Source organism: Equus asinus, chromosome 6 (assembly GCF_041296235.1).
Source record: "Equus asinus isolate D_3611 breed Donkey chromosome 6, EquAss-T2T_v2, whole genome shotgun sequence".
Lineage (NCBI taxonomy): Eukaryota > Metazoa > Chordata > Mammalia > Perissodactyla > Equidae > Equus > Equus asinus.
Genome location: NC_091795.1, coordinates 85,374,353 through 85,400,736, shown reverse-complemented (window position 1 = coordinate 85,400,736; position 26,384 = coordinate 85,374,353). Strand labels below are relative to the sequence as shown.

General features: G+C 34.9%; 1 protein-coding gene across 8 annotated transcripts in view; it reads left to right on the top strand.

Moving 5' to 3' along the window:
* The window catches only part of TDRD15 (tudor domain containing 15), a 455,155-nt gene that overhangs the window by 38,552 nt on the left and 390,219 nt on the right, over window positions 1-26,384 (top strand). The window contains exons 2-3 of one of the 8 annotated variants that reach the window (XM_070512538.1): window positions 10,292-19,403; window positions 23,595-26,208. The exons of the other annotated variants lie outside the window; for them this stretch is intronic. Coding sequence (XP_070368639.1) covers window positions 13,157-19,403; window positions 23,595-23,653 — 6,306 coding nt within the window. The 5' untranslated portion in view covers window positions 10,292-13,156 and the 3' untranslated portion in view covers window positions 23,654-26,208. Of the gene's footprint in view, window positions 1-10,291; window positions 19,404-23,594; window positions 26,209-26,384 lie in introns of those variants that run through there. 8 annotated transcript variants of the gene reach the window in all.

Sequence of the window (26,384 nt, the reverse complement as noted above, 5' to 3'; positions counted from 1 at the left end):
AGGGATAAAGAGGGAAAGGAAAAGGGAGGGAGCTGCAAAGGCAAGTGACACAGCTGTGGCCCTAAAAGCAGTTTGATTCACTGCTGTTTTCCAGAGTTCCATCCTCTGCTCTGCTCACATGTTCCTGGTAACCTGCTCCCAGGGCTGCACACACCACTCGCACAGTAATGCACTGGCTCACTCCATCTTTCACTTAAAGATTCACTGAGGAAAAACAATACGCTCAGTATTGTTTCTATGAGATTTGATGTTGTAGGAGAAAGAGACATCAAATAGTCAAATATGTATATACATATTATGATAAAAGTCCAGGCTTCTCTGAGAAAATATAACTTAGTTCAGCAGTTCTTAAACTTTTTTGCTCTCGTATCCTTAACGCTCCATATCCCTAATGATTGATTGATTGAAGACTTGACAAAATTCTTCAATCTTCTTTTTTTATTGCTAAAATTAGAGACTACTTGACTTGAAGAAGGATTTCCTACCCAGCCATTGGAATAGTCTACTTTCTTAGTCTCTGGTAAATTTAGCAAAAGGGCCTTATCAAAAATTACCAAATTATATGTGTTATTCTTTCACTTAGGTGTGACTTACTTAGCAGATATACTCAGAAAATATACTTTCAATTTCAACATTCCTTTCGAAAGTTTTTTTTTTTCCATTGAGGTATTACATAAAGTGTATTCATCTTAAGTGTACAGATCAGTGAACTTTTAACACAAAGACTGGTAGAAATGAGTCTTCAATAACATTTATATTTTATGTTTTAGTTTCTGAAAAACCCTAGAGTTGAAGATTTGGTGAATTTCTGAAAACTTCACGCATGTAACATAATCACCAAAGTGAGTTTTCATTTTCAAATCATTTAGCTAAATCTGACTTATTTTCTGTCAGAACAAGTCTGATTTTATTTTTCATTTCAAATCAACATGTTAGTAAGTACCTCTATGAAAACCATCTTATTTCTGAATCCTAATTCTAAGATAGATTGTCAAATAAGGAAAAGATCCTTGCCATGAATTTGTAGCCTGGATGAACTAAGTACCTCTGCTTTAAATTTCTTACCTACATTTTTGGGTGTGCTCTAATGGAACTCTCCCTTGGGAACACTGTAATACTTTAAAATGTTAAGGAGATGGAAGAAAAAAATTAAAGTTTTTCTTAATCTTGCTAGGGTTGCCAGATAAAATACTGGATGCCCAGTTAAATGTGAGTTTCAGAAACAAATAATTTTTCAGTGTTTTCGTATATCTGGGGCATCCTTATATTAAAAAAAGCTGTTTTTTGCTTTGAAAGTCAAATTTAACTGGGTTTCTGTATTTTTGCTTGCTAAATCTGGCAATTCTACTCCAGTTTGACACTACATAACGTCTAATTATTAACAACCCAACATGCACCAAAATACTCCATTTCTAATGCTTTGCCTTTCAGAGAAATATGAGTAATATAAGGAAAGACATAAAGGGAAGTTTCATTGATGCTGATATTTTGAACTACTGCCTATCTGTTTGGTATCTGAGGGGAATTTACACTCCAGGGAAAAGCACAACAATAAATAGAGGTAATAGAGACACGTCTTTATATTATAAAGTGGGAACAAGGTAAAAGAGAAAAGGAGAACCAAGCATCTCCTTTGGCCTTGTGGGTAGCTTGGTTCTCAGGCAGATGAATATTAGTAAAGAGAACACACAAAAGGTGAGAATCTGGAAATCGATTCCTTTGAAACTATTATCCCTCTGCCTCCTTGGGAAGTCTTTGGGAATTTCTAAGCGTATAGTAATCCAGTTTGATGACTACTCACCAAGAATGTAGGGAAGCCTTTTCAAGAGGAAGTGGTGTTTAAGCTGAGAAAGGAAAGAGGAGTAGGAGGAAGTTAAGTACAAGGGGCACATGGTCCATGAGATGTTCACAGAAAATCCTCCCAGCAGATCTCAGGAAAAATCACAGAAGTTGGAAAGAAGAAGGTGATAATTCAAGTTAAAATGTCCCAAGGACCTTGTATTGTTTAGAAGGAGGGTAAAAACATTAACCTCAGAATTTGTTCAATTACATAAGTATTACAAATTGTAGGATGACCAACAAAAGATAGTACCAGAGTGAATAACTTCCCAAGTGGTAGAGAAGAAAATGGCGTGTGGAAGTGGGGTGAGGTAGGGAAAGATAGGTTAAAAAAAAATTTAATCTCAAAGCATTAATGGAGAAACCTAGAAAAAGCAGCAAAAACCTAACACAAAATAAAGTGGTAGGAATGAATCACAAAATATCAGAAATCACAATCAACGTCAGTGGACCAAAGGTAAAAAGAAGCTTCTAAGGCTGAGTAAACAAACATCAAAGGAACAAACAAAAAACTAGTAAACAGGGGCCTGCCCGGTGGTGTAGTGGTTAAGTTTGTGCACTCTGCTTCAGTGGCCCGGGATTCGTGGGTTCGGCTTGCAGGCACAGACCTACACACCGCTCTCAAGTCATGCTGTGGTGGCATCCCACATACAAAATAGAGGAAGATTGGCACAGATATTAGCTCAGGGACAATCTTCCTCACACTCACACAAAAAAAGAGGAAGATTGGCAACAGATGTTAGCTCAGGGCCAATCTTCCTTACCAAAAAGCCCCCAAAACTAGTAAACAAACATAGAGTCAGGTATTTATGAGAGACACACTTAAAACATAAGGAAACAGAAAGTTAGTAGGTAAAAGGATAGAAAAAGAAACCAAGGCAAATACCAACTAAACAAAAGTTGACATGGCTAAATCATTATCAGGCAAAATAGACTTGAAGGTAAAAATCTTCTGCACATGAAGGATATTACAAATGGATAAAATGGCAAATTCATCAGAAATAAATTTTAAACCTTTATGTACTTTACAAAATAGATTCAAAATATGGAAAGGAAAAATTGGCAGACCTACAAGAAGCTGACAAAAATCACTTTCTATACTTGAAACAGCTGACAAAAACATCAGTGAGCATATAAAACACTTGAACACAATTAACAACTTGATCTAATGGATATATAGTTTAAAAATGACCAGATACTAGGCCATGAAGTAAGTCTCAAGAAATTTGAAGTAACTGGTATCATACAGACCACATTCTCTGACCACAATACAATGAATGCAAGTAAGTTATAAATGGATATCAAAAAGCCAACAATATACTTCCACATATCGGGAATTTAAGAAAAATTATCTTTAACCAATGGACTACAAAAGAAATCTGAATAAGAATTAGAAAAGTTTAAAACTGAATGATAATGAAATTATGCCATAAAAACTTAAGGGATACAACTAAAGCAGTATTTACAGGAGAATTCATAGTTTAAGTACACTTTTTAGGAAACAAGAGGTTAAAAATAAAGACAGTAAACACTAAAAAACAGTTGAAAATGAATAATAAAACAAACTCAAAGAAATTTTAAAAAGGAAAGAATACAGATAAGGAAAGAAATATGAAATAGAGAACAATTAGAACAAGAAAAACTAATAGAGAAGACTAACAAGATTTGTCAAGAAAAGTGAGAAGATATAAGCAAACAAAATACAGAATAAAGGAAGAAATGGTAACAGACACAGATTTTAAAATAATACACTTATGTTATTAAAACTATACATTAATAAGTTAAAAAACCTAGGGGAAATGGATAAAGTGATAGAAAAAAATAAAATGACAAAATTCACATGAAAAAATACAAAATTTGACTAGACCTGTGAGCATGAAAGAATTTCTATGGAAGTCAAAAATTTTGTACTCCCCATAATACCCACATCTAGTTGACTTTATAGCTGAGCTCCTTTTTCTTTCAAGGAACTGTTAATTACTGTGTGATATAAACTGCTACAAAATACAGAAAAATAGGGACAGTTCCACAGCTCATTTTATGAGGCTGGTGCAATTTTTTAATTAACTTTTACTTTTTTCCTTTGAAATAATTTCAAATTTACAGGAAAGGTACAGGAAGAGTAGAAAGAACATGCTTCCCTCCCAGCCCAGTACTTTGAGAGTAAAGTATTGACATCATACCCATTCATTCCCAATACTTTAGTGCCTGTTTCCTACAAGCAAGGACTTTTTCCTACATAACCCCAATATACCCATTGGGATCAGAAAATTAACACCATAAATTACTAGTATCTAACGCATAGATTCAATTCAAGTTTCTCCAAACTAGAGAAACAGAACTAAATGCACTAACATAATAAATACCTGATTAACAGGTGCACAATAAATGGTCATTACTTTCACTAACCTGAAAATTCACTGGAGGCTCCCAGGTTTCTATCTTGGGCAGCCACAAGGTGAGTCTGTCTGCATGCTCTGCAACCCTTGCACAACCAGGATAAGTCGGGTGACCCCACCGCAATGTGCCACATCTACACCACAAGCTACATCTTCTATACCACCCTAGCCCTGCCCAGAGCCCCCCACAAAGCCCTAACCCAGGCCTTAACCTTTCCCTGAGAGATAAGGCCGTGAGGTAGCCCACCTGGAGCTTGCTCACCTGCAGCTTGGAGCTCAGATTGACCACCGCCCTGGGCCCAGGCAGCCTCGGTCCTGGGCTGGAGCAACTGCACCCACCTGCAATCCTCCCTCTCAGCCCGCGGCCTCCATGCTCTGCGCATGCGCGCTGGGGGCCTACAAGGGGCGAGGACGGGCCTCAAGTTTGCCGCCATCTTGGACCGTGGCAGTCTTCCTAGAGCTTCGAGAAGGACGGCCTGACCTGTGCTGGGCGCTGTGCGTAAGTCCAAGCTCTGCTTATTTACCGTCAGCCTGTTCTAGGCAGTATTGTTTTACTTGGCGGCCCCTCCACACCCGCTTTGGCCCTTCAACCATCATGGCCTTGGCCTGAGCGGGGTGGGCGCCAGCCGTGTGCTGGCTGCGGGGCGCTCCCCTCGGCGGCCCCGCCCCGCCTCTAACGGCGTCCCTCTTGGCCACCCATGGGCCCGGCCGGCGTCCCTGCCCCGGGAGGTGCCGGTGGCTGGGCCACGGCCCGCGCTGCTGGCCGGGTCATTTTCCTTGTGGAGAGCAGGAGACATCAAGTCAGAGGATGGGAGGGCTCTTGCGCAGAAATTTACTTTTGCGGAGTCACTTAATTGTTGGAATACTTTTAATACACACTCAAAAATAACTGTATCGTTGGGAATTTTCAAAAAGAAATGCAAGCCCCCTTCTGTTTCCCCAATTCCGTCTCCCGATTTCTTCATCACACCTTCACCTGTTTGTGTACAAACACTTCGTTTACGTAAGTGGGATGTCATTTTAGTGTTTTATGCACATTACTCCGGCTCCCCTGACAGCTGAACAGGATTCCTAACACTGCTTCATCAGAGCCAATAAAGATAGCGTTGACTTACTGTTTTTTAGTAGTAATTAAAGGAATAACAGATGCTCTATAATTTATTCCACCGTTAGTAAACATTTAGGGGGTGTATATGTGTTTCACAGCTTTACTGAACTGTGAGGGACAGCAGATTGCACATGGAGTCTCCAATTTGATGATACTTGACATGTATATACCCATGAAACCACCACAATCAAGATAATCGACATATCCATCACTGCAAAAGTTTCTTCTGGCCGCCATTAGTTTGCATTTTCTAGAATTTTATATAAATGGAATACAGTGTCTATTCTCTCTCAGCTTTCTGTCGCTCAAAATAATTATCTTGACAGTCATCTGTGTTGTGGTGTGTATCAATACTTTGGTTCTTTTTATTGCTGATTAGTTTCCATTGTATGGCATACAACCTTTATATGGTTCCATTTTTACTTCAATAACAGACAAACTATGATTATTCAGATTTGGGTATTTTGCAGACATCTTCTTGAAATGACTGAAGCAAGTTTGACGCTTTAAGGAAAACACATGACAGTGATTGTTAATGACAAAATTCAAGCTTTAAAGCCAAAATTAGAAAGTTGGAAAACTTGTGGGCATCACTGCAAGCTTGATGGCTTTCCAATATTTATGAGTTTTCTGATGAGGTTCGTGGTGATATTAATTAATTTAATTTTGAGATGTTGGGTAACACAATATGTCAATATATGGAAGCTCAGCATTACTCTGAACCAGTATTTTCAAGTGAATAAATGTATCTTTAAAATCATTCATGTTAGAAATTTCAAAGTGCAAGATAGACCAAGGGATTTTAAGGTAACAGAGTAACAAAATTTCTTTTATGTCGTTTAATATTGCATATTGTAAATAAGTGCTCAGAAACCACCACTCATTGAATTTTTATGAATATTGAAGAATGTCCTCAGTTATATAAAAGCTATTAAAATAACCATCCCTTTTTTAACTGTATATCTATGTGTGGCCAGATTTTATTCATATACTTTACCCAATACAACCTATTGCAATGCACTGAATTCATAACCAGCTATGATAATCCAGCTATTTTCTATGAAGCAGATACAGATATTTGCAAAAATTATAAAACCATGTCATTCTTCTCACTAAATTTTTTGGTTTTGAAAATATTATCTTTCATGAAACTAAATTTAATGGGCTTGTTATTTTAAAATGAATTCCTAAATGTTTTAAAAATTTCAGTTTTTGTTTCTAATATAGTAAATGTTGACAGAAGTCACATAAACAAATGTTCTTTGGGTTCTCTCTTAGCTCGGGTTGCTATAACAAAATGCCATAAACTGGATGGCCTATAAACAACAGAAACTTATTTCTCACGGTTCTGCAGGCTGGAAAGTTTAAGATCAAGGTGTTGCAGATCTGGTGTCTGCTGTTTCCTGGCTTATAGATGCCTGTTTTCTCATTGTATCCTCATAAGGCAGAGCGTAGAGAGAAGCAAGTTCTCTTGTGACTCTTTTTGTTAAATTAATTTTTATTTATGTATTTATTTTGAGGAAGATTAGCCCTGAGCTAACATCTGCTGCCAGTCCTCCTTTTTGCTGAGGAACACTGGCCCTGAGCTAACATCTGTGCCCATCTTCCTCTACTTTCTATGTGGGACGCCTACCACAGCATGGTGTGCCAAGCGGTGCCCTGTCCACACCCGGGATCTGAACCTGTGAATCCCGGGCCACTGAAGCAGAATGTGTGCACTTAACCACTGAGCCACCCCTCTCAAAAGGAGCCGGCCCCTTTTGTGACTCTTATAAGGGCACTATTCACATTCATGGGGGCTCCACCCTCATGACCTCTTCTAATCCTAATGATCTCCCAAAAGCTTTACCTCCTAATATCATCACACTGGGAGGTAGAGTTTCAACATATGAATTTGGAGGGGGGACACAGAAACTCAGTGCATGACAGGATCATCATTATTTTTTATGGGTATAAAAGGGTCCTGAGACCAAATATTTGAGACCCCAGTTTAACAGAACTTTTTTGGCGCTGGAGAGAGGTTAGGGAGGGGCCTAGAGACTACTAAATTAGAGGAAGTTTGCAGTTTTAAACAGAGTGGTCAGGGAATGGTTTACCCAGAAGGAAATGTTGTGACAAAAACTTGGAGGTGAGGGAGCAAGCTGTGCTCTGAAAGCAAGAAGCCCAGGGCACGGAGGCAAGAAGTTCAAGGAATGGCAAGGCACTGTAGCTGTGGTGTAATGAGTGTAATAGGAATAAGATAAGAAAAAACTTGGGGGGTCCTGGTGGTAGTGGTTGGATCTTGTAGGACTTCATAAACCGCTGATGGCTTTAGTTTTTGGTCTGAGTGAAATTAAGACCTACTGAATTTTTGGAATGAGTAGTGCATGTTGTGTCCTTTTAAAAAGATCATTCTGGTTACAGTGCTGAGAATAGTCATGAGTGGGGTAGGGTTGAAGACAGAAGCAGGAAGACAAGTTAGGAATCTATATTACAGTTGACAGAGGAAGGTAATTTGGACCAGAATTGTAGCAGCAGAGATGAAAGAAAGTGTCACATTTTTTTATATGCTCCGAAGATGAACCCAGTAGGATTTCTTGATGGATTGTGTGTAGGAGCAAAAAGGTGGAGTCAAGGATAACTGAGGATATTTGGCCTTAGCAAATCTTTTATGTGGTAGATCATATTGATTGTAATTTTGTCAAAGCTTCATTTTTTTTTGCTTGTGATTTTAAAAGTTTTAATATTTGTCTTTTTTTGTAGCCTCTAGGCTTTGCTCTTAAAGTCGTCTTTAATGTAAGATTAGTAAAAAAAAATTCTCATATTTCCTCCTAATTCTTTTAGGTAGTTAAAAAACAATTAGTTCTTTTATGTGCCTGGTATTTGTTTTTGTTTTCAGTCAAGCTGAGTTTCTCAGCTTCTGCACTGATGACATTTTGGGCCGGGTAATTCGTTTTTGTGGGAGGCTCCTCTGTGCCCTGTAGGATTTTTAGCAGCATCTCTGGCCTCTACCTACTACATGCCAGTAGCAACCCTTGCCCCCACTCCAGCCCAGTTATAAAAAGCAAATGTATCTCCAGACATTGCCACGTTCCCTGTGGGACAAAATAGTCCTTGGTTGAGGACTACTTCAATAAAGTATGTTAAAAAAAACCCTGAAGCCCTGATTTTGAAATATGCAGATTAAAAAACACTATTTTATTTTCACCACATCAGTGTCCTTAAAAACCTGAATCTAGAAACCACTCTGAATATAGGGAAAAGATAGGAGGAGGAAAACCATGGTGCAGATGCTTAACTTGAATCAGAGTATTATGGAACATGGTATCCTTGCCGGAGTTCTGGTCAGTTTCACTACAACTGTCTTAAATTTTGTTAAAGAAAGAATTAATAAGCTGATTCTATCCCAGAAGGATGCTTTCCCTATTTTTGTTTGTGGATGTGTCTCTTTCATTTTTGTCTTAGTTATTGCCCGTGATTGTGTGGTTTAGGTTGAAAGAGCAGTGTGAAACAGTGAGAATAATGTCCATAGAGAGCTTGACTGAATCAAGAAAACCTAAATGCAATCCCTTTAACCTTCAATTTATTGATATAAAAAAGGAAAATCTTATTGTGAAGATCAGTTAAACGAATGTACTGAAAACCTTTTAAAAATATTTAAAGCATTATATGGGGCTCTTAATATAAGGAGCTATTACTTTATCTGCTTTAAAATTTGACTAAATCTATTAAAACTTGAAAAATTGTGATTCTAGACCGGTACCCTTTAATACCATAGTCATTTGTCATACATAGCTTTTGAGCACTTGAAATGTGATTATTCTGAATTGAGATGTACTAAGTGTAAAATACTAGATTTTTAAGACTTATATTAAAGTCAAATATATTAATATTTTTATATTGATTACATGTTGAAACGATAATAGTTTGGGTATATTGAGTTAAAATACATTGTCAAAATTAATTTCATTTGCCTTTTTAATGTTGCTACTAGAAAATTAAAAAATTTAAATTTTAAAATTACATATCTGACTCAACTATATTTCTGTTGGACCCCACTGGTCTAAACTTATTAGATGTGAATTCATAGAAGACAAATCCAAAAACAGTAAAAGTGACACCATATATAATATGTATTCTATAGAATCAGGGTTTTCGTGTCAATTTTAATAGTGTTTGTAGACTGTATCTTCTGCTAACCTTAGGGGAATTGTGATGCTGTGAATTTTTTATTTAATTTTATTCAGAAGTTTTTAAACTTTTGAGTTTAATTTTTTAAAATACATGCAGTTATGCACTGCTTAATGACAGAGATGCATTCTGAGAAATGCATCATTAGGCAGTTTTGTCATTGTGTGAACATCATAGAGTGTACTTACAAAAACCAGATGGTTTAGCCTACTGCGCACCTAGGCTATATGGTACTAATCTTATGGGACCACTGGAATATATGTGGTCTGTTGTTGACCAAAGTGTTATGTGGTGCATGACTGTAGTCTTTTTTTTTTTTTTAAAAAAAAGAAATAAAACATTCAAATATGTTGTACTAAATTTAGGAGAGAAGAGCACTAATTAGTGCCATCAGATTAACTTATTGATTAAGTTGTGCCTCTACCATATCTTTATTTGAACCTATCTGTATCTGATCGTGTGTAATTGTGGAACTATTGCATATGTCTGAGCCTGATTTTCCCAATACTGTAATACAGTAATAAGGCAAATTATATGATAAAGCTGCTGTAAGACTGTGTTCATCAGAATTGTTTTATTATTCTCATTTACTGGCTTTATGATAAGTAAATTGTCTAAATTTATGGAATTATTAGAATACCACTTATGAATCCAATTTATAGATGTTTTATGTTTTCTATTTACTTTTTGCATCTTATATTAGTTTAAGAAGGGTTTCTGCTACAAAAACGTGGTTTGAAAAAGCCTAATGTAATTCAGCCCTCTCATTTTACAGATTTAGAATCTGATTCTAAGAAAAAACAGTTCCCCAAATTTCACACAGTTAATTGAGTCTCAAGTAAAACCAAGATTCCTGATGTCCTAATCTTGTGTACACAGAGTAAGTACTTTTTTGAATATAGTAGTCTAAGGAATATAATATTGAGTAAAGGTTGTTGGATCTAGAACATCTTAATTTAAATTATGTCTTTAAATAATATAATTGTACATTGGATGAAATAATTGATTTGGTTTTAAATTCTGTTTGTTGTTTCTCTAATTTTCGCCATATTGTTACAGTTTAATCTTCAGATACACAAGGGCAGGAGCTTTATCCATGACACTGGGAACTTTCTTCATGATCCTGTTGAGCAAGCTTTGGAGAGGCAGGTGAACGAGGCTGATTGACATCCATGCAATAGGTTATTCTGTCTGCCTGATTAAGAATCTTTTCCACAGTGAAGCCCTTTCGTGAGCAACACATGGGACTTACAAATTTTCTTTTTATGTGTCAATTCTTAGAGGCTCATCCATATTTCTCTTCTTCACACTTCTTTGTAATAAATTTTCCAGTCTTGCTTCTTCTGAATTACTGATCATCCTGAAGAAACTAGTAGCTATTGTCCACTAATATGCATAGATTCTTAACTCAAACAATTTCTTCTTCAGGCAATGTAGAGGTACTGATAGGTCTGTCAACAGTGAATATTTTCTTGTGTTTCTCAGGCAAGACCTCCCCTGGGTTGGGGTACAAAGTCTCAGCAGTCTATTTCTGGATGTCACTATCATTAGGTGAGAGCATGAGCAAACCAGTGTAGATTTTTTTTCTCTTTCTGCTGTGAAACTCCCCATGAGGTCATTTGTATTGCTTGAGGGAGGGAGAGCAGTATGGAGGAGTAGGCTTCTGGTAGCTTGAGTGACTGATCATGCAGCTTCCTTGTGTCTTTGGACTTTCTTTGGTTTATATTGTGTGTATCACCTCATTTAATGGAGTCCTTTTGGCTACATATGCTTTTTTATGCCTGAAAAGAGTAGCATGGTTCCTGACAGACTTATATATCTTTTTCCTTTTCCCATTTACTTGTGTAAGTGGTTGCGTGACCCTTTGGGTGAATGCCAGGAAGAACGTTCTTGGTATAATCCAGCACAAGATTCTTTCTCAAGAGTCCTATAAGGAATTATAGGTCTGTAAATTGACTAAAGTCTGGGAATTGGGTAAAGGCCTGTGCCATTAAATAATGGTGGCTTAAGAAAGCCTTCCTGTCTTAAAGTTTCTTGGTTTATTCTAATGAAAGTCTTTAGTGTGTTCACTATTGATTTTGTTCTTAGAGACTACAGGATCAAGTAAGCATAGCCCAGAATCTCTCTAGATCAGACCATGCTGATTACCACAGCAAATTAATTATCTAGGAGGAAATAAAAACCATAATCAGTACCCAGATGTCCCTAAATCTTATCTCTTTCTCTAGCTTTCCAGTGGCCTGTTTCAGTTTGTGGACTTGGGTCTTAAGTCTTAGAATGGGCTTCTGTTCTGTTGTTTTATCTTTTTCTGAGATAACATTTATACTTTGATATGATTATATATTCCTCTCCTCCATGCTCTTCTTTTATCTTTTATCTTTTTCCTCTGAGTTTTGGGGTATTCTCTCAAAATTTTCTTCTACTTGATTTATCTTTATTTTGTGTTGACTTTCCCCATTGTGGTTTGAAATTTCTTATGTATGTATCCTAATCTTACTACTTAGTCATATAAAAATACATTATTCTCTTTGACTTTTTTGAAAACAAGAATCAGACTTTTGAGAAACGATTCTTTGCTGTTTCCTTCAATACATTTATTCCTGAGGGGAGCATTTTCTTGGTTTCTTTTAAGTGATCCCTTCATTTAAATTTTTTTTTTCTTAGATCCAGTGTTTCTCTCTTTCATTCTCATCAGAAATTGATATATTTGTCAACTGTTAACTCAGAGTCAAGCAGGAGTTGCGTAGTGTCTTATTACCAGTTGGTTCTTGCTTGAATTTGGGGAATATTTTATACTACTTGAATATTTACCATACCAGTTTTAGAATCCTGACAATCTAGAGAAGATTAGCTGGAGCCATAGTTACAGTAGAGAGGTTTGCCTCTGTGCTAAAGATTTCTTCTCCTTTCCCCTTCCCTCCACACTTTTTGTGGCCAGCCATGCCAGTGACAAGGCCTGGATGTACCTAACCTGCCTCAGGGTCTTTCTGTGCCTGGCTTTTCTTAGTGGTGTTCAGGACTCAGCCTGTTGCCTTCAAGCAAAGAAGAATCCTGGAGTTGTACAATGAAGCTAACAGAGTCCAAATATTGCTAATTGACACCGAGTGGAGAGTGCAAACCGTGTGTCCCTGGTTGGTTCACCCTCTGCCCTTGCCTCTAGCACCCACCCTTTTGAGTTATGGGTTGCTGGAGGGAGTCTGCATGAAGGAAAGCAGTTTTCTCACAGGAGGAGAAGGAGGTCTCCAGTGGGCTTTATTTGGCTTCCTTCTGTTATGCCACATCTGTCCAATATCTAGTAGAAATTTGTTGGTTTCTGGAAAAGGAAGATTGCTCTTCTCTGTTTTCCATGATTAAATATGTTCTCCCTGTTTTTTTGTTTTTTATGATTTCTTGGCTTTTTCAATTGAGTTTTTTTTGAAAGTGTGGAAGGCAGTGAACAGTTAGATGCATTTTGTTTATTTTGCTGTCATCTTGTCCAGTTTATATAATTTTTACCAACGTGTTCAATTTGATAAATACAGACATAGAATTATTTTTAAGGTTTATTTTTCCATATCAAATTATATAAGGCTAGTTTCACTTAATTCCGACAGCTCTCTGTCCAGAAGCTAATTAGTACTTATTATTTGCTTTTTAGAGAATGGATTCTACATCTCTATTATCAACATTTTTAGATGTGGATCTGACAATATCACATATAGAATGTTTTCCCAAGGACATTGTGGTGAAATTTCAAGGCAGAAATAATATTGAATGTGAGTTTGACTACCATATATTGCAGAGGGAAATACAGCATATTCCAAAAGTAAAAAATAATGTGGACATTGATGAATTTTGTTTGGTAGAAGAAAGAGTATCTGGAGAATGGCAGAGAGGAAGAGTTGTGGAAAAGAAAAATGAACTCTATACAGTGCTTCTTATAGATCATGGAGAAGAACTAAGAGTTGATAGTACACAAGTTGCTTCAGCCTGTGGCAACTTATTTGAACTACCACCACGGGTGGTATGTGGTGTTTTTGCCAACATACTACCAATTGGGGAAAAATGGTCTCCTAAGGCTTTGAATTATTTCAAGTCATTAGTAGGACTACAAGTGAAAGGTTGTGTACAAGCTATTTTGCCTCTTCAAATGATTCTTCTTGAAGTGCCAAAGATTATATCCCAGGTACTTGAATTACAATTTGGAAGACTTATTGATGGGGATTCATTTCGTCTTATTGTGGATATGTTAAAAGAATTCCCACAGCCAATGCCAGATTTATTACAACATAAAAGACCTGAATTATCATTAAGTAATAATGATACTTTACTTGATATTCAACATGTTCTGGATAATTTACAGCCACCTTTGTCAGCAGGCAGTACTGAAAGTGTAAAAATATCATCTGCATTGAGCCCAAGTAAATTTTATTGTCAATTAATTAAAAGGATTCCAGAATTAGAAAACTTGACAGTATGTATGACTTTGCATTATGATATTATCAGTCAAGAAAGCAGTCCCATGTGTGATAATTTTGGGCTACTTTGTGTTGCCAAAAGGAGAAATGGACAGTGGCATAGAGGAATTCTTCAGCAACTCTTGCCCAATAATCAAGTTAAAATTTGGTTTATGGATTATGGCAGTAGTGAGGCTGTACCCTCAATTCATGTAAAGAAACTTAAACAAGATTTTATTTTAGTACCATTATTTTCATTCCCATGTTCTCTGACATATTTACACAGTCCAGATAGAGATGTAAGAAAATTTCAGCTGAATGTATTTAAACAAGCCTTGTTAGGACAGATAGTATATGCGCACATTGATTGGTTCAATAAGGATGAGCATTTGTATTATGTGACATTACAAACTCAGGAGTCTAAAATTAATTCTGAGTGTCTGCTGAAGACTGTAGGCACACAGGTACTTTGTCCAGTGTCTGATTCAAAAATCTCTAATACGTTGAGAGAGACTAGCGCTTCTGATCTGAACAGCTTTGCAGTTGAGAGTTTTATTGGAAATATTGAACGATCAGTAGACTCTCTGAATGAAAAAGACACTTTGAAAGTAGATTTTCCTGTTAAAACTGTAGAAATGGAGATACAGGCTGCCTACATAGCTTTTGTAGCATATGTATTAAACCCATCAAATTTCTGGGTACGCACAAATGAACATCAGAATGAATTTCAAGATATAATGAAAAATATAAACAAATTTTATGATTTGTGTGAAAATGATGAACTGATTCTGAGAAATCCAGAACCTGGTTTATTTTGTTGTGCTAGATACAGCAAGGACAGACGTTTTTACAGAGCTGTCATCACAGAAATTAATGGATATAAAATTGATGTTTATTTTTTGGATTATGGAAATACTGATTCCATATCATTTTTTGATGTAAAAATTTTGCTTCCAGAGTTCTGTGAGTTGCCTGCCTTAGCCATGTGCTGTTCACTTGCACACATATTTCCTGTTGAAGACTTATGGGTGAAGGCAGCGACTGATTTTTTTAAAAAAATTGTCTTGAACAAAGCAATTTTGCTTCAAGTTATCGCAAAAAAAGATGACAAGTACACTGTAACTATTCAGAGTATTGAAGCCTCAGAAAATATTGATGTTGTTTCTCTTATGTTACAAGCTGGATATGCAGAATATTGGGAAGTAGAACCAGAATATTATTCAGAATCTGTAAGTGAATGTCCAATGTTAAATTTAAAATCTAAAAACAAAGTTACTATTAAAAAAGTCATATCTGCCCTTCTTGAAGGACCTAAGCCTAAAAAATACCATTCAAGTAAGCGAAAAGAAAGTAACTTATCTTTGTTAAAGTCCCCAGCTGTTAAATTCTCAGATTTAAAAAATCCTTCCACCTTGTCTGTGGGATCTGAGTCACCACGGCCTTATAAAGAATATATGTTTAAACCAGGAACAGTCCTTGAAGTTAAATGTTCTTTTTATTATGGCCCAGATGACTTTTCATGCCAACTCCAATGTAAGTCAGAAGACCTAAAATTACTAATGGAACAAATTCAGAATTATTACAGCATTCATTCTGATGCTTATCAGACTGGACAGATCGCTTGTGTTGCTAAGTATTCCAAAGATGGGAGGTGGTATAGAGCGGCTGTTTTGACTCAAGTATCAGAAAAAGAAGTTGATGTAGTATTTGTTGATTACGGTTACCAGGAAAGAGTTTTAATTAAAGATGTTTGTAGCATTAACCCACGTTTTCTTTTTTTAGAAGGCCAAGCCTTCAGATGTAGTCTTAATCATTTAGTTGAACCCGTTAGTTGTAAATTAGTCAGTTGGACAAGAGAAGCATGCAGAGACTTTGGAAATTTTATTTCTTCGTCTAGAGGGTTATTGACTTGTGTCATCTATGCCTTAGTTCTTATACATCCAAACTATTTATATAATTTAGTGGATTTACAATCTCCATTTACTAGTGCAAAAGAATTTCTTATTAACCATGGCTCTGCACAGTATAGCATATTATCACAGCCGTTCCCATCTTCAGTTAGTCTTTACAGTTACTGTTATTCTTCCTTTAATATAAAAATTGGAAGTGAAGAAGAAATATATATATCTCACATATATAGTCCCAAAAAATTTTATTGCCAGCTTAGTAGAAATAATAAAGACCTGAAGATGATAGAAACAAAAATCACAGAGATTAGTAACCTCAGAAGTTATCCAAAATATGATTCTAGTAAAATGAGATTGTGCATATGTAAATACATAGAGGATGGTCTCTCTTATAGAGCTTTAGCAATGCCAACAGATTCGTTATCTAACTTTCTGGTCTATTTTGTGGACTTTGGAAATAAGCAATTAGTAGAAGAAAGTATGTTGAGGGCTATTTCAGATCAGTTTCCAGAGTTGCTGTTTACACCTATGCAGGCTATTAAGTGTTTTTTGTCAGATCTTAGAGATGTAGATATTCCAGCAGAAATCAGTAGCTGGTTTGAAGATAATTTCTTGGGAAAACCATTAAAGGCAGTAGTATTGTCCAGGGAGTCAGATGGCCAGCTTGGTATAGAATTGTATGATGGATATCAACATATAAATCAAAAAATTAAAACGTTGCTTAATGCATATGGAAAAAAACATTGTGACCAAGCACACTGTGTGGAAAAGGGTCATAAAATAAGTGAGAATAAGAGACTTTCTGTTTCCCTGAAAGGCAAAATAGAAAACGACTATCACGCTAATATAAGTAAAACTAGTCTGGTAACATATTCTGAAAGCAAAATAGATCAATTAATGAATCCCAAAAGTGTGTCTGCCAGGCTTTTGAGACCATCAGTTTGTTATAAAATTGAACCTGTGTCAAAAAACAAAGTGAAGAAGCCTTTGAATGATGGATTTAAAAATAGAGGTATGAAAATTGTCCCTGGATCTGCACATATTATTGATAAAAGTGTCGTGGGTCAGAAATCAGTAAGGGTTGTATCACAGTCTTTTATCAGAGAACTAAATCAAGCAGCCTCACAAAACCCATGTAATCTTACCAGACCACAGATCAAAGACCTTCCTCAACCCAAAATTTACTTGAATGCCAAAGTTAAAGGATATGTTTCTAATATCAGTAATCCAGCAAGCTTCCATATTCAGCTTGCTGAGAATGAAAATGTAATCATCAGACTTGCAGATACTCTAAATGAAAGAAGAGCAAGTATCATGAGAGAGAGACAATCAATTAAACCTGTGGTGGGAGATCTTGTAGTTGCAGAATACTCTGGTGACAAAGCCATTTACAGAGCAGTTATTAAGAAAATTTTGCCAAGAAATTCTTTTGAAGTGGAATTTATTGACTATGGTAACACTGCAGTAGTAAACACATCTAAAATTTATGAACTTAAGAGGGAATTCTTAACGATTCCTCAGCTAGGAATCCATTCTTTTCTTAGTGGAGTAAAATGGAACGAGCCTGATGAAGTTTGGGACAGCAAAACTGTGAATTATTTTGCTTCAACAGTAATTAACAAAACAATTTCTTGTGAATTTTTGAAAAAGCATGAGCAGAAATGGGAAGTAAATATAACTTGTGATGAAAAATGTGTCATTAACGAACTACTAAAATGGACAGCATGTTCAAAACTACATAAAACAGTATTGCAAATGCCTCAGGTTCTCTCTCCAAAAAGCCCTGGTGGTGATAACGAAATGAAGAAAGGAAGATCAAATGGATGTGAAGGTTCTACAGTTCTTCAGTCGTCCTACCAACAGCTGGGTAACATTCCTTTTGAAGAGTTAAAACCTGGGCAACTTGAAAAGGCTGAAATACTTTATGTTTCAGAAAGTGGGACATTTTATGTGAAGTTATCTAAAAATAAAAAGATTTTATCAGATTTAACAGTATTAATTAGGGAAGAAGTGAAAAAACCTTTTTTATCAATGGAAAATATTGAAAGAGGCTTGGAATGCTTGGCAAAATCTAAAAAAACTTTAACGTGGTATCGCTCAAAAGTAGAAAAAAACTGTGTTGATGAGAAAGTGCTTGTTTTTTTAGTGGATTGTGGTAGGTTTGAAATAGTGCCTTTATGTAATACCAAGGTGCTTAGTAGTGAAATCAGAAATATTCCAAGACAAGCTGTGCCTTGTAAATGGATTTGGTTTGAAAATTTTAGGAACATGCCATTTGAGTCTTTTGTGTGTTTATTTGCTCATATGGAAATAAACATCCTTTTCCTGAAATATTTAGACTCTGTCTGGGAAGTAGAAATTTTGGTAGATGGCCTGTTACTTTTGGAATATTTCAACACAGTTCATTTTGAAGAAAACAAACTTAGATCTTCACAAATTTTCAACGTGGAATCTAAGACTCCGATGTCATCATATACAGTAAGATCATTTACTTGGGCACAACTCCAAAATGGTAGACAGTATTCTGGTATTGCCACTGCTGTTTCTGATCCATCAGATTTTTGTGTTCAGTTAGAAGATTTCTTTGACACAATGAAATCTCTCTTTGTTTTGCTGTCTGATCTACCAGAAAACTTACAAACAGTGCCTCAGGAGCACATAATTCCTGGTTCTAGTTGTTTGTTCAGATATAAATTGGAGGACCAGTGGAACAGAGTAGAAATTTCTAAAGTCTCTGATCAGTCTTTACTTCTTCTATTGATTGACTATGGATTTTCTGTTTATGTACCTTATTCAGATATAAAAAATCTTAAAGTCGTCCCTGAGGAACTTATGAATTTGCCGAGGCTGAGTTATCCTTGTATCTTATCTGGTATCTTACCTGCTAAAGGGAAATATTGGAATGAAGAAGCCAAAAGTTTTTTTCAAGATTTCCTAAGTAAACCAGGCTTAGTCTTTCAGTGTAAGGAATACCGTTTTGAAACAAAACTGAAAGTAGATGTCATTCATGAGAAAAACAATTTGGCAGATATGTTAGTTGCATCTGGTCGCGCAGTGTATTCTAAAGAGTCAGATCATCTTGATGCAGTTACTCATAGGTCTACTAAAATCTGGTATAAATTACAGAGTGAGCCTGCTTTCCCAGTATTAGATCAAAATTGTTATAAAAGAGAAAATATAAATTGTGCATGTACTGAGAAACAAAAGCTAAGAAAGAAGAAACCTATAAAGAGGAAAGATGTCTGTAAGAACTTCTTAAGAAAAAGCCGTATTAGTAAAAGATTACAATCTAGAAATTTAACACTGAAGAAGAAGGTTGATAGTGGAAAACGTAATCTTCAAAGTACCATTACATTTGATACACGTGCAGCAGCTTCATTTTTGGAACTATCTAATGGTTTGAAGAATAACATCAATTACATTACAAGTGCTTTCGAAAAACTAGTAACTGAAGGAATAGAGGAAAATAACACAGTGGACTTGAGAACAGCAGTAAAAGCGCTACATGTTAATGAAAAAATTGTATCAGAAGAACACTTAAAAGGTAAGTAATCATTTTTAAAAAGATTGTTTTTCGCAGATTCTACTTTTGATTCTTTAAAAGTTTATTATGTACTAAAATTATCCAAATTGAAAATATACTGCAGTATAACTTACTAGAAAATCTGAAACAATGAGGAAACTGGGACTGATCACTTGAATTATAAAATGATGCTCACTGCGTTTACCTTGTGTGAATGATGACCTTTGAGACTGTAATGCTAGTAGAAGATTCTAACCACATGTGCATGCACACATGCATGACATTTTACAAATAGTTTCAAGGTTTCACAAAACTCCCAAAGGTCCATAGATCTCAGGTTAATACATCTTGCTGCTCTTTGTGAGCTTCCTGGGCTCATTTCGAAGAATCAATTTTCTGTTATTTATGTTATCAGGTGAAATATATCTTTATCTAGGTTTTTTGAGTGTGCTTCTACCTTATTGCTAGTGCAGTTAAATTTATAGAATAAACTGACTGGAGCATATTTCCTCCCAAAAATTTAGATGTCAAACTGATTCTAAAATATTAAGATTTTAGTATTTTATGTGCTATAGTATCTGATTTTGCTTATGCAAATTATACTTATTTTCTGTATGGATTAGTTACTGAGGATTTTGTAGGCTATAAAGAATTTTCTCTGCTTAATGAATATTCTGACTTTATAAATTTTTGTATGTTATTCCATATTATAACTATTGTCATAAGAGGTTACATTCTTTCAATGAGTGGAAGTGCCTTGTTTTTATTGATGTATTTTAGAGTTTTTCATTTGAATTCATCTTTAGGTGCTTTATAGTGAATTGCTAAGTGCTTTAAAATTGGCTCTTTTTTCTTCTTATTTTTGAGTCGTCTTTTATTATTGTAGTAGCAGTTATGGTAGAGTGCTTACTACGTTCCAGGTACTGTGCTAAGAGTTTTGTATGTATTATCTTATTTAAAGCTTACCCCAACTCTATAAAGTAGGTTAATATTAGGTTTAAATGGAGTCTAATACTAGTACTGTGCTTCTTTGCCTGAGTTCTAAATCACTTTAGAGAGAGAGACAAGGAGAAATACAGTTGGTGAGCAAATATCATGTTTATTAAAAAAAATAAAAAACAGGGCCTGGCCCTGTGGCCTAGTGGCTAAGTTGGGGCATTCTGCTTTGGTGGCTTGGGTTTGGTTCCTGGGCACAGACCTACACCACTCATTGCCGACCATGCTGTGGCGGTGACCCACATATAAAATAGAGGAAGATTGACACAGATGTTAGCTCAGGGCGAATCTTCCTCAGGAAAAAAAAATCAAAAACAATATTGATAAATGTGTCTTATAAACATGGGCAAATGAGTTTACCAATACTGAATCAATTATTTAGACTACGCACACATGCAGGGAGGAGAGCTTCTCCATATGGGAAGCCTACCCATGTAAAACTTACAGCTTAAGGCAGTTATCTCCAAAAAGAAGGGAAATAGGAAGAAGAGGCTGATCGAACATATCCTTTCTCCTTCTAAATAGACCAATCAGATTGCCCCTACTCCTGGTGTGTGAGTAGGGGGGCAGAGAGTCCAGAGGAGTTATGCTAGTAGAGTGCCTCCCGCATGAATACTTTCACATGGAAGGGAACAACAGGAATGGGAGGAAGTACCACCCTCCCAAAGTTGTTATCACTATTTTATGATGGGGTGCAGGGGAATTAAGTAAATTGCCCATGGATATAAAGCTGGTGAGTAAGGAACTGAGATTTTAAACTCCTATGTCTCCAACTCCAAAGTCTGCTTTGTTCATTATTTATGCTACCTTTTGAAAGGTAGGTAAATTATTTGAGGAAGAGTTTTCTGTAACCCTTGGCCATCAGACCATACATTTTGGCACTCATATAATATCTTTTATTTTTCCTTTACCTGTGTATATTTCTGCCGCCTTTGTTTTTCCCATCAAATTCTTTTGTAACCCACTCTTGGCCCCTACCTCCATCTCACGTCCTGCATTCCCAGCACACAGTGAATCAATAGTGAATTAAAGTGAAAGTGGCTGTTAACAAAAGCAGTTAGAGCACCAAACATTAAATTACACTCCTAAAAAAAAAATTGAAGTCCTACTTAAGGAAAAATCATAACTTTGAAACAAATATAAGAAACATGGTCTCGTGGACTAAGAATAGACTGGTATACTTGTGATAATCATAGTTTTAAAACAAAGTAAAAAAACACCACCTTAAAACTAGTTTAATTGCCTTGAATACTATCCAAGCTCTTGCCATCTCTCTTACTCATCTAAGGGCAGTAGTGACCACTGCTGCTGCTGTTATTGCCTGCAGGTACTCTGAAACTAGGGCACAGTGGTTTTAGTACTTCTTGGTTGAAGACATTAATACTTGAAACTCTCATGCTTATTTAAAAAGTTGGAGATAGAGCTCTAACAACAGTGCTTTTCAACCTAGGCTTTGCATTGGAATTAAGAAAAGAAGCTTTAAAAAATTCTGATGCCTGGACCTGTCTTTTAGAGATTCTGTTTTAATTGGTCAGGCTATGGCCTCACCATTAGGATTTTAAAGATCTCACGGGATTCTAATATACAGCCAAGTTGAGAGCCCCTGTTCTAGAGAGTATTGTGGGTAACTTCCTCAATTTTTTTTTTGAGAGAAAATAATAGTTCTGAACTTTATCTGTGAAAACTCTTAGAATCTGTCCCTCCTGTCCAGACTGTACATAACAAGTCAGAGTAATTTTGTGCTAAGTTTAATTCGGAGTACATATAATAGTAAAAATGTCATCATGTTGGAAATGGCCTAGAGGTATAATACATTTATATTATCTTTCCTAGGAATTATTTTAATTATAGAAGTTCCGTCCCTTTACGTTTAGAAGATTGGCTTAACTTTTCCATAGTTTTAGCCTACTAAAACGTATCAATATGTATTCAAGGTGATTGTTTTATTTGCAGACTGTTTTCTTCAAAATAAAAATTACTAGTCTTTTTCTAGGATGTTTTTGCAGGAATTTTTTCCTTTTTTTTTGGTTGGTTACTTGCTCGCTCATTTATTCTTGCCTGGAAGTCTTTGAATAGATCATTATGGGAACTAGAGAATGTAACAAGCAAAAGCATGAAAATAGCTAGTCACTTTCGTAACAAGGCAGTGCTTGATGCTATGTGCTACCTTCCTACAGTTTATTTAACTAGAAGACATCTTTGAAAGAAATCTGGAATGGTGACCCAGTTTTAGAGTAGAATTTTGTCTGAGATTTTAAATTTGAGGTTAATATCTGGACATCTGAAGGGGAATTGCTGACAGGCATGCAGAATGTCCGACTGAATTTTGAAAATACAAGACTAGTAAATGATACAGATTTATGAATCACTTGCATTGGAACTAGCATGGTAGTTAAAAGTGGGCATTGTGGCCCTATTCCCTGAGTTTGAATTCCTGCTTTATCCCTTATTAATTGTGAAACTGTGGGTAAGCTTTTCTAACCTATCTGTGCCTCAGTTTCTTCATCTGTAGAATGGAGATCATAATAACTACTCCTTTTGCTGGTTGTGAGGATTAAATAAGTTAGCATGTAAAGCATTTTCACTTACTTGGTACATAGTAAATGCTCACTAACTGTTAGAAATATCCATAATTAACCTAGTAAAGCCACTATATTTGTTGTGAAAATATTTTGTAAAACAGTAACTTAAAAAAATTCTGATGCTGCCTTGCAAGAAACTGAAATATTTAGGACAGTGTATACATACATACATAATATACACATATTTGCAGTTTAATGGTTAAATTTCTATTTTGAGGATAGGATTCATGATTAAGATTTATCTAATTTTATTAATATTTAATTTTAAAAATTTATTTAATTTTTATTTTTAATTTTAGTTTTTATTTAAGATTAATCATAGTTCTAAAAAACACCAGAGTAAGTTATATATATATTTTCCAATGTGGGCATATATTACTAATTGTTTAAGAAAAGATGTTTTTATTTGTACGATACGTATAATTATATGTATATATTATATGTGTAATTTGTTTATGCCTTATTTTGTTCCTTCTTTACCTGTTATATTGTGGCTTTTAGGAATTTTAAGTAAGAAGAAATTCTGTTTTTATTAGGAATTTTCAAAATAAAGTCTTGAGTAACTCTTAGTAAGATCTGTAATGCTTTGAAAATTGTATTACAACATACTCATTATTTTCTGCTTGTTTTTCAGTAGAGGGAGACGAAAGCTCAGATCGTTTGTGCATCAGTTTGGCAACAAATGATACGTAAGATACTCAGTAGTTACTGTTTTGTTTTAGGTGCTCCAGATCTATTGTAAAAGTGGTAAGCATAGGACGACTTCTAATATTAAAGCACGTTGAAGGATTCCGGATTGTTCAGATGATTGCCTCTAGGAGACAATGATTAGAATGTTAGAGAAATTTTATGTTACCAAGAATTTTGATGATTTGATTTCAGTAAGATTACTTAGGAAATGTGGTTTACTCCTGAAGTATCTTGAAAACATTTTATTTGATAAACTGTGATTTGCATGTGGTTTGACAGTCATGAGATGGTGTCATTTTACCGTTACCGTCTGACGTTTTTCGGATGTCTCTCCTGACTACAGCCTTGGTTTCAGTTGCTACTTCATAGAGTCATGATTGCAGTCATGTGTAATATAGGACAGTTAATGAGTCCATGTTTCTGGAAAATATAGCTGCTTATGGGACTGACGTTAATTAAAAGGATATAGAAGAGAGGTCAGACTTAATCCCATCCTTCCCTCTCTTTAGCTCATGCATGGTATTTTTCTTTATTTTGTAGTTATATCTATTTTTAATTTGGTTTTATATTTTTGGTTGTTTATTAGTGTGGATATTTGTGACATTCAAGGACACTACTACCTACTAGAGGGGTAGATATTTTGTTAGTGTGTTTGTCAGTGAAAATTCCTGTGAATTGGAATTTATTTTGCAAGTATACAATTATTAAGCAAATTCAGAGTATTGTTTTGGTGCAAAGATAGAACTATAAAATTATACCAGTGGACTTAAGAGTCAGTGTTAGCCAAATAGTTTTGAAGAACTAGAGATTTGGTGATTTAAAAGTATTTGGGAAAATTTAGACATTTCCTAAGCTACCTAGGGACAATCTAGTTTACCATCTGTACGTATTTTTTGAATATGCTGATATTGTTGTCATTTTTTTGAGGTTAGGAAATAATTTCTAGAAATATTGTTGTTCGTGAATATGAATGAGTTTAAATTTGGTATCGTAAAGATTATTGAAGGCAAGGAAACGTTATGTATATTTTTTACATCACAAGTTAATCTCTAGTTTGTGGTTATTTGAGAACATAGAATTTAACACTTATTCTTTGTAAACTAATTTATTTGAATAATTTTGTGTCATTTTCCCCCAAACCTTACCAGATCTTAAAGATTATTTTCTACAGTTTATAAAGGTGCTTTTATTGGAAAAATAATTCACTTAACACCAACTTCCATGACTGTTGTGTTACTAGGTAGCTTTTGTTGTTTTGTTTTGATATCATAAAATATGGCAAAGTTAATGATGTGGTTAGTTAAAAAAACAATGAATTTGAATTTCAGAGTAAAATAAAGTAATAATATTGGTTTTTTTGGTACCAGTTTTGTCAGAAGGGGCCTCATACCACTTCAGTATTTCAGAGTTCTTTTAACTTCAGTTACATGTCTTGATGCATAGTATTTTATGTTTGGAAATGATAGAAATAGACAAACTTCAGCAATTTGTTTACAGCATGTAAATTACTAAATACTGTAGGGAATGATATTTTTACAAGTCTACATTTCACTTAGTTCCTAATTGATTTTTTTTCTGTTTGGACAGAAGTCTAATACAGAAAGCAGCGGAAAATATGATTAAAATTAGGTTTTCTTCTTTTAAGATAAATAGTGCTTAAATTAAAGCTAACTTTTGTTTTTATTTTTTATTTTGAAGCTACATTACTTACTTTTTGCCCTACATTAGCTGTTTTATTACACTGTAAAATTACAAGATGGAGGATGTTAGTAATAGCATAATTTTATTCAGAGTCCTTTCAAATAAAAAACAAAAAATAGCCCTTTCATTTTAGAATTTATATTTTCTTAGGCTTAAGTTTTATTATATTTTGCAGATAAAAGAGTCAATATTAGAATAATGCTTTTTTCCACTCTACAACATTTGTGTTAAGTTAGTAGCATGTGTTATTTTATAAATGTTGGCAACAGACTTGATTGAAAATTTGAGGAGCAGAGAACATTTAATTTCTTAGATTAAAATATTTCAAAGTTTAGGATTGTTAAATTTTACATTTTAAGTGTTCGTTTCTTCCTAATTTTGCTTTATTGATATAAATTAAGGAATATTTTTCAAACTTGTAAAATGGTTTATAAAAATGGAAAAATATAATTCATTAGAAAATTATAATTATTATTTGTTTTTTAAGAATATTCACATGTACTTTTCAAGGCTATATATTGATATGAAATAAAAATAGTCAGTTCTGAAACTGTTATATAAACACAAATTATTCAGCTGTTTGTATTTTTCTGGCATGATCACTTTGATTCTAAATTCTTCTGTTGTGAAATGCTGAGTTGGTTAAATTTTAGTGTTTGATTTTTTATTTTTACTTTTTTATCTGTGTATTAATATAACTTTCTCTGGTTTTAATAAGAGTATTGAACTCTAATGTCACTTAAAACTTGTTTTGTTATATTGTTGCTGAATTTGTGTACACCCAAGGGAAATTATTTTTGTTTTATATATTGAATGTTTTGAGTTAAAAATTTTTCACAATAAAATATTTTAAGTGTAATTCCCTAAAGTCTGAAAGTGTGTGTGTGTATGTATGTGCTTTATAAGGGTAATATAATGTTAAAAAAATCATACCATGTGCAGGTTATGATGAAAATTGAATTCGCTTTAAAATTTCCTTCACTAAAGATAGTCTTTAGTCAACTTAAACACTTACTACAATTTTTATCTTATG